General features: G+C 44.2%; 2 protein-coding genes across 2 annotated transcripts; both read right to left on the minus strand.

Moving 5' to 3' along the window:
* Positions 1–1363: 1363 nt before the first annotated feature.
* On the minus strand, positions 1364–1951 carry LOC138909721 (uncharacterized). Its single transcript, XM_070200933.1, has one exon. It carries the CDS (start codon positions 1949–1951, stop codon positions 1364–1366), a length of 588 nt encoding a protein of 195 aa, XP_070057034.1.
* A 3383-nt stretch (positions 1952–5334) lies between these two features.
* Positions 5335–6216, minus strand: LOC138909723 (uncharacterized). The gene has a single exon (XM_070200934.1). The coding sequence runs from the start codon at positions 6214–6216 to the stop codon at positions 5335–5337; it is 882 nt and encodes a 293-aa protein (XP_070057035.1).
* Positions 6217–8523: the final 2307 nt, after the last annotated feature.

An 8523-nucleotide genomic window follows, 5' to 3' on the forward strand; every position in this document is an offset into this window, starting at 1 on the left:
GAATCCCTCCACAAACCTCCTATAATACCCGGCCAAACCCAAGAAACTGTGAATCTCTGTTGGAGTAGTAGGTCTAGTCCAATCCTTCACCACTATAATCGTTTGAAGATCAACCTTAATTCCTTCTCCGGAGACGACATGACCCAGGAATGTAACAGATTCAAGCCAAAATTCGCATTTCGAGAACATTGCATACAAGTGGTGGTGGTGAAGAGTCTGCAGAATTGCCCTGAGGTGGTCGGTGTGATCCTCTCGACTTCATGAATATACAAGGATGTCATCAATGAATACTATCACAAAAGAGTCAAGAAACGGCCTGAAGACTCGATTCATAAGATCCATGAAAGCTGCCGGGCATTTGTTAGCCCGAAAGACATTACCAAAAATTCAAAGTGCCCATACCGGGTTCTGAAAGCTGTTTTCGGAATATCCTGCTCCCTTACCTTCAATTGATGGTACTCGGACCGCATATCAATTTTGGAGAAGAACTTAGCACCTTGTAATTGATCAAACAAATCATCTATTCTAGGCAATGGGTATTTGTTTTTGATTGTGACTTTGTTGTGTTGCCGGTAATCAATACACATCCGCAGCGATCCATCTTTCTTCCTGACAAAGAGAACCGGTGCACCCCAAGGCGACACACTCGGTCGGACGAAACCTTTCTCTAGCAAATCCCTTAGTTATTCCTTTAGCTCTTTTAATTCTGCCGGTGCCATTCTATAAGGTGGAATGGATATAGGCTGCGTGCCCAGCATCACATCAATCCCAAAATCAATCTCCCTATCTGGAGGAATTCCAGGGAGCTCATCCGGAAATACATCGGGGAATTCATTCACAATTGGTACAGATTCAAGGGTAGGCACCTCAGCAGTGGTGTCCGTAACTCGGACCAAATGGTATATATATACCCCTTCCTGATCATCTTTGTGGCCTTAAGGTAAGAAATAAACCTACCTTTTGGCATAACATTATTCCCCTCCCACTCAACAGCTGGCACATTAGGAAACTCAAGCCTCATGATTCTGGCTCGGCAATCGAGTTTGGCAAAACATAAATAAAGCCAATCCAATCCCATTATTACATCAAAATCAATCATCCCTAGTTCAATAAGATCGACCATGGTATCCCGACCACGCACCGTGACAACACAATCCCTATAAACATGTGCGACCATAATAGACTCGTCGACCGGAGTAGATACAGAGAACGGCTCATGAAGCTATTCCGGTTTTATCCCGAAGCTCGTAGCAACATAATGAGTAACATAGGACAAAGAAGATCCGGGATCAATAAGGGCATACACATCATGAGATTGAACAGTCAATATACCTGTGATGACATCCGGGGAAGCCTCCGCACTCTATCGTCCACTTATAGCATAGAATCGGCTGGGTCCTCCCGAACTCTGTGCACCACCCCTAGCTGTACCATGCCCTACGGGTGCTGAAGAGCCTCGAGTTGGAGGGTGTGCTGAAGATGTGGCAGTTGTAGGACTGGATGACTGAGCTGTGCCCCTGCCTGCACCCTGACGGGATACACGACACTCCCTCTGAATATGGCCTCTTATTCTGCATCCGTAACATACTGGCATGTCCAGGTAGCAGACTCCCGAATGTATCCTCCCACACATAGGGCATGGGGCCCTCTGCTGCTGCTGGAATCTCCCTCCTGATCGGCCCTGATGGTGGGACCCTCTGCTGCCCTGACCGGGCCTAAAATGACTCCTCTGTTGCTGACCATGCCCTGATGGAGGGGCACTAGCTGAAGACTGAGCATAAGACTGGGATGGCCCTGATGATCCTCCCCGAAAAGCTGATCTCCCACCTCCGAAAAAATCCGCAAGGTTGCCCGCTGATCGCGCCCTACTACTACTTTCTCGTTCCATCCTGAGCTTTAACTTTTGAGCCTCCGTAGCTTGGGAAAATGCCACCATCCTTCCATAGTTCATGTCAGAATTTAAAGTAGTTGTGGTAGCCTCATTAATAACCAAAGGGCTAAGGCCCTACACAAATCGACACACTCTTGCCAGCATACTTCGACAGGCGCACGAACTCTATGTGATACTCCCACACATTTCTACTACCCTGTTTAACGGTCTCAAACTCCACAGCACGGTCTGCCTTAGTCTCGGCATGCAAGAAATGGTCTATGAAGGCATCCGCGAACTCACTCCATCTCGTCGGAGAGCTCCCCTCCTTATGGGAATCTTCCCACATTTCAAACTAGGAATATGCCACCCCTTTCAGATGATAAGAGGCTAACTCTACTCCCTCTACTTCAGTAGCACGCATAACTCGGAGAGTCTTATGCATCTCATCAATGAAATCCCAAGGGTCTGCCCCAGGATCAGTACCTGTGAACACTGGAGGGTCTAACTGAAGGAACCTGTTTACCCTGGAACCAGAAGAATCCTCTTCCGAGCTAAATAAGGTGGGTGCATCATTTGACCTCTAGGCCTGAGAAGCTACTAATTGAGTCAACATCTAAATAGCTCCCCTAAGATCCCCATCAGAAATACCGGGACCTGGAGCTGGGGCTGGAGGTGGAACATGTATATCGGCAGGAGGGATTGTGGCACCCTCCGCGGGTGTAGGAACTGGGGTAGTCTGTTCTGGAGTAGACGAATCAAGCAGTGTGATAGTAAGGGAATTATCCTCACCCGCATTATCAAGTAAGGGATCAACAGCCACTCCTGGTGTGGCTTTGGCTTCTTGGCCAATTCTCGCTCTCTTCTTAGGTGCCATTTACTGAAAGTTATAACAATGCACGAGTTAGGGGAAAACAACCTCACGTTCCACTCTATTGCACGATATAGAACAAAAATGAAGGGTATCATTCTTAAATGTCAAAGTAGCCCCCTAATTATAGATGTGGTCGACAACACACCGATAAGAAGGGCTCTACTAGATACGGCTCCGAGACATCCTAGGATACTTTAAAAGCTTAGGCTCTGATACCAAGTTTGTCACTCCCCAAACTCGGGGAGTGCGACCGGCGCTCAACTGAGTGAACCCGGTTGAGCAAGCCTATTAAACCTTTAGTACCTGACTCATTCATAACCCAAAAAGGGACCGCATCTCCATTTGTAAAACCGAGGAGAGATCAGTTATATAAATATATAAACGTTGCTAGTTCATTTTCCTTATATACATTATGCCATAGTTGAGTTTCCAAAAAACGTCTACTGAGCCTCTAAGGATACAAAAGAGCAACATGAAAATGCCAGCAACAAGGCCCCGGCTATACCTCAAAATGTGAAAACTTATACTAAAGAAGGACTACATAACCCCTGGGAGAAATAGGGCTCACCAAGGCTGCTGTGAGGAGAGAAAGAGAGCACCACTAGTTGTGATCAGCACTATCTGCGATGGAACCACCTACATCCTTTCAAAGATGTAGTGCCCCCGGCAAAAGAGATGTTAGTACTGTCGAATAGTACAAGTATGTAAGGCAAACATCAATCTTAGTAGAATGAACAATGAAACAAAGAGAAGGCAGTCATAATAATCAATAAGTACTTCATAGTAATACAAAGAAAACACCAAGTAAGGATCACATAGTTTCCAATTCAACCTTTCAATCTTTTTAGATTAATAATCTTTAGTGCCAAAGCCACTACTCACAATGCCACCGTATTTTTACACGGAGTCCGGTCTCGGCCCGACCGGCTAAGCCATCTCAAGTGAGACATATCCATATCCATAATGTAAATCAATAAATCCAACACAAATGCCACCATGTGCACAGCATGGCGTCCGATCTCGGCCCGATCGGCTAAGCCATCTCACTTGAGACATAACCTCTTTCAATTGTTCACTCAATTCACATTTCTTTCCCATCTTTCGTTATATGGCACAAACAGCCTCATTTATTAAGTAGTTCTTGGCACTTGGGAACATTTTACAATTCAAGTGTTTTTCTCTTTTATCCGTTCAAATAACATCATCATTCATGTCGATAAGTAGCATCACATAAGGGGAGGAGCTTGGAAACAACATAATTACGTTCTCAAATAGCATGATGACATGGTAACCATCTAAAACAATTAGGGAACATGAATCTTTCAATCAAACACACTAAGGCAAACAATTCTAGTATAATCAAGTTGGAACTTACACCAATTATTCGGACACCAGGAGTTCGATTTTAAGAAGAAGAGAGTTAGCCATAGATACCTCAATTGCGCTTCTTTAGACTCTGCAATTTTTCGGAACCCTTAGCAACCACAATCTATTTTAGCAATATACAAATTGAACCCAAAATTAAGAAAACATTCATGGTTCTAGCTCACTTTTCCCCCCACTCTTTATCATACATGCATGCAAGATAAATCACCTTTATACCCATGAAGTATCACACTTGTACCCCATTATAGCTATGTTTGAAATTAAGAGTTGGGGTGATGAAGTCTTACCCTTTTGGATGAAGAATTGGTGCTCTACTTGAATATTTCCAAAGCTTCAAGTGATGATTGAAGATCAATTTGATGAAAACTTAGGCCCTCCCTCTTGAACCCCCTCTCTCTCACTCTAGAAACATCAGAAAATGAGCTCAAAATAGACCTAAGGGGTATTTTAACGGAATGGGGGTCGGGTTTTAAATTAATAAAAATGGTGCCCCGACACAGGTCTACGGTCGCATATGCGACCGCATAATGGTTATGCGGTCCGCAAAGTGACCGCAAAAATGGCCCTCAGGGGCCTAAACTTTCGGCTCAGGTATGCGACCAGTATGCGGTCCGTATACTTATTCTGCGGTCGCATAATGCACCACAGAACTCCCTCCGCAGAAACCCAAGAGGAAAATATGCAACCGATATGCGGTCCGCATATCGATTATGCGGTCGCATAATCGACCGCAAAACTGACCTCAAATTGGCCAAACTTACTGCTTCACTCTGCGGCCATTATGCGGTCCGCAGAGTGATTATGCGGCCCCATAATGGGCAGGAGAAATGCTTTCTTCTGCGAAACATTTTGCTCTAAGTCCGTAGGGTACTGTTCAGTCCAAAAAGTCCGAACCACGGCAAGCAAGCTCGCCGCAAATAATTTCTACTAAAGCAACGCAGGAATCTATCTAGGCACCACGAAACCCCGAGTTTTTGGTTAAAACTTTTTACGGGTCCTCACAAGGCGGTTTCACCTCCATATCCCTAACACGAACGAGATGATAAATGTAACCTTTTGAGATCATCTTTCTTGCCTTAAGATAGGAAATAAACCTACCTTTCGGTGTAGCAATGTTCCCCTTCCATTCGATGACGGGTTTACTAGGAAACTGAAACCTAACCATCTTCATACGACAATCAACATTTGCATAGCATGAGGCCAACTAGTCCATTCCCATTATCACATCAAAATCAACCATTTCTAACTTAAATAAATTTGCCGAGGTTTGACGACTAGAAATCATCACTGTGCAACCTCTATATACTCTTCTAGCAATCACAGAATCTCCTATCGGAGTAGATACCGTAAGTGGTTTACTTACCAATTCAAGTTCAATGTCAAACTTATTAGCCACAAAGGGTGTAACATATGATAATGTAGATCCCGGATCAATCAACGCATATACATCATAAGAAAATACAGCCAATATACCTGTAGCAACATCCGGAAATGACTCTAGATCCTGTCGACCTACTAAAGCATAGGTTCTATTTTGAGTACCACTCGAACTCGGCACTGCACCTCTACCTCTACCACGACCTGTCAACTGCTGAAAATCCCATGCTGGAGGTTGAACTGATGAGGAAGAACCAGACACAGATCCAGTCAGCTGAGCCATACCACCACCTCCTCTATTAGGATAATGCCGCATCATATGGCCAAGTTGTCCGCAAGAATAGCACGTATCGGAACCTCGACGGCACAGTCCAAAGTGGGACTTGCCGCACTGATCACAACGAGGTGTTGGGGATCTCGCCTGACTAGTATCCCTATGATATTGTGAGCCTGATGCCCGCGAACTCTGACCTGAACCAGAATAGGTAAATCGATCATACCGAGGTCTCTGAAATTGTGGAGGAGCACTAGCTACAGGTGGCACCGAACTCCTTGAAGACTGGGGCTTGATACTACCTCTAAAGGCATCAGAATACCCTGCAAACCTCGCCCTCTTATGCTGGCCCCTATCCTGCTTCCTATCTACCCTTTGCTTGTGCTTACGATCCTCAAATGTCTGGGCATAAGCTTGAATACGGGAAATATACATGCCCTCTACCAAGGAGGCTATCGTGCACTTATTTATCAGATGTGGTCCCAACCCGTTCACGAAGAAGTGCACCCTATCGCTCATCTCGACCACCATATGGGGAGCATACCTTGCTAAAGAATCAAGCTGCATACTATACTCTCGCACACTGATATTACCCTATCGAAGGTTCAAGAACTTATCAGCTCTAGCTCATCGTATCTCAACTGGCAAGTAGTGACGAAGAAAGGCCTTAGAAAATTCCTTCCACACATATGGAGGAGCGTTCAGACTCCTGGATATCTCCTAACTATCATACCGGAAAAATGCTAAATCCCGTAATCGATAAGAAGCCAACTCTACTACATCTGTATCACTAGCATGCATAACCCGCAGTGTACGATGAACCTGATCGATAAAAGTCTGCGGGTCCTCCTTGAGGTCTGATCCGGTAAACACTGAAGGGTCTAGATTAATAAAATCATGAACTCTCGCACTGACCGGTTTATCAGCAGCGCCGGTATTTTGCCTCTAAGCCTGAGCAGCTACCAAGCTAGTCAACACTGCACCGCACTCCGCATATCCTAGTCTGTAGTGCGAGATGGTGGAACTAGAGGTGTTGGGTGCCTCCTAATATCCTCTAGAGGAGACGGAGTAGATGAGTTATAAGACGACATATCATTTTGAGCCTCGCTTTGGCCTGCTCTGGCTGGAGGCACCTGACTGGTACCCTCTCCCGTAGCTGTATCAAGTCGTCTACTAATCACTTACTTCCTAGTCGAAGGCATCACTAAAAGAAAACAAGATGAATATTAGAGACGAACACTTATGACTCAACTATACACACGATCTAGATTCAGGAAGAAGGTAACAACCCTAAATGTCATGTAGCCTCCTGATTATAAATGTGGCGCGCTACACATCCATAATCAAGACTCTACTAGATACGGCTCATAGACAACCCCTAGGACAGACTTGCTCTAATACTAAGTTTGTCACAACCCAAACTGTAGGGCCATGACTAGCACTCGGGCCATACCTACCGAGCACCAACGCACATTTTATCTAACCTTTCTTGTTATCTATAAGGGCCGACGAGATCAATATAAATGGTAGACATGAATCCTAAACAACCAACAATGATAGATAATGGCATGAACATATATAACATGGGTCGACAAGGCTGTCATGAAGCTATGTGTAAGGTACAAGCTGCCAAGCTGCCATGAGAGACTATACAACAAAAATCAGTAGACAAGGTAATCCAAACTATACATGAGTCGACGCCTGTCTATGAGCCTCTAAATGAACATAAGTGCTACAACATTGCCGGAACAGGGCCCCGACATACCCATAATGTCTATAACAAAAATGCATACCAAGACCACGGCAAGTCCGGAGAAGGGATCTCGCCAATAACCGCTGAACTGGGCAGCCTACTATAGGGAGGGAGCTTCGCCTACCTGTCTATTAGGACCTGCAGCACGACATGCAGCATCCACAAATAAAAAGGACGTCAGTACGAATAAAGTAATGAGTATGTAAGGCAAGAAAGCATAAGTAAGAACAGTAATGTAAACATGGATAGAGAATATACAACCTGTAACATCTGGGTACCTTTGAGGGCTACTGACATGAAATGCATGATACATATATACATATATATATATATATATATATATATATATATATATATATATATAAATTTTTAAAACTTACACCTCTGTGGGCATCATCATCATCATATCGTACCCAACCGTACCCGGCCATCATAAGGCTCGGTAGAATCGTACCCACGTGGAGCTCGGTAAAACCCAACTGATTAGTGGTTGCACAATAGGTGCCGTACCCAATCGACTATAGTGTGGCTCGGTAGAGTAAAATAGATACATATATATGATGCGTGCTTGACTCATTGGAATCACATTTTGAACCTTTCGGAGTGTCGTAAGGTCGGTATCCTCCGTACACGTTATTAGGACTAACTCTTACTCAAGAATCTTATAAGAAATCAGGAAGTACCAACAACATTGATAACATAAGAATAAGAGAAGTAACATCAACATCAATCATTCCATAAGAAGGAAAACAATGTAAGTACTGATAGCTTCTAAGAGTGGGGTATCCCTGGAAGCTCGTTCATTACATTATGTACAATCGGAGTCGTGCAAAAGAAGGAAAGGGATATCCTCACATACCTTGTATATACTTCCCAACCTCAAGCTATGCAAATGTCCAGACTCCTTAGTCTACAATAAGATAAATGACACTATCGTTATCATTTAAGCGTCGTAACTATTATGTATCGACCGCAACCTATTTTACAAT

Source organism: Nicotiana tomentosiformis, chromosome 4, assembly GCF_000390325.3.
Source record: "Nicotiana tomentosiformis chromosome 4, ASM39032v3, whole genome shotgun sequence".
Taxonomy (NCBI): domain Eukaryota; kingdom Viridiplantae; phylum Streptophyta; class Magnoliopsida; order Solanales; family Solanaceae; genus Nicotiana; species Nicotiana tomentosiformis.

Excerpts from the sequence above, each read along its gene's own strand:
- LOC138909721 (XM_070200933.1), bottom strand. The coding sequence starts at position 1,951 with ATGAACTATGGAAGGATGGTGGCATTTTCCCAAGCTACGGAGGCTCAA.
- LOC138909723 (XM_070200934.1), bottom strand. The coding sequence starts at position 6,216 with ATGTATATTTCCCGTATTCAAGCTTATGCCCAGACATTTGAGGATCGT.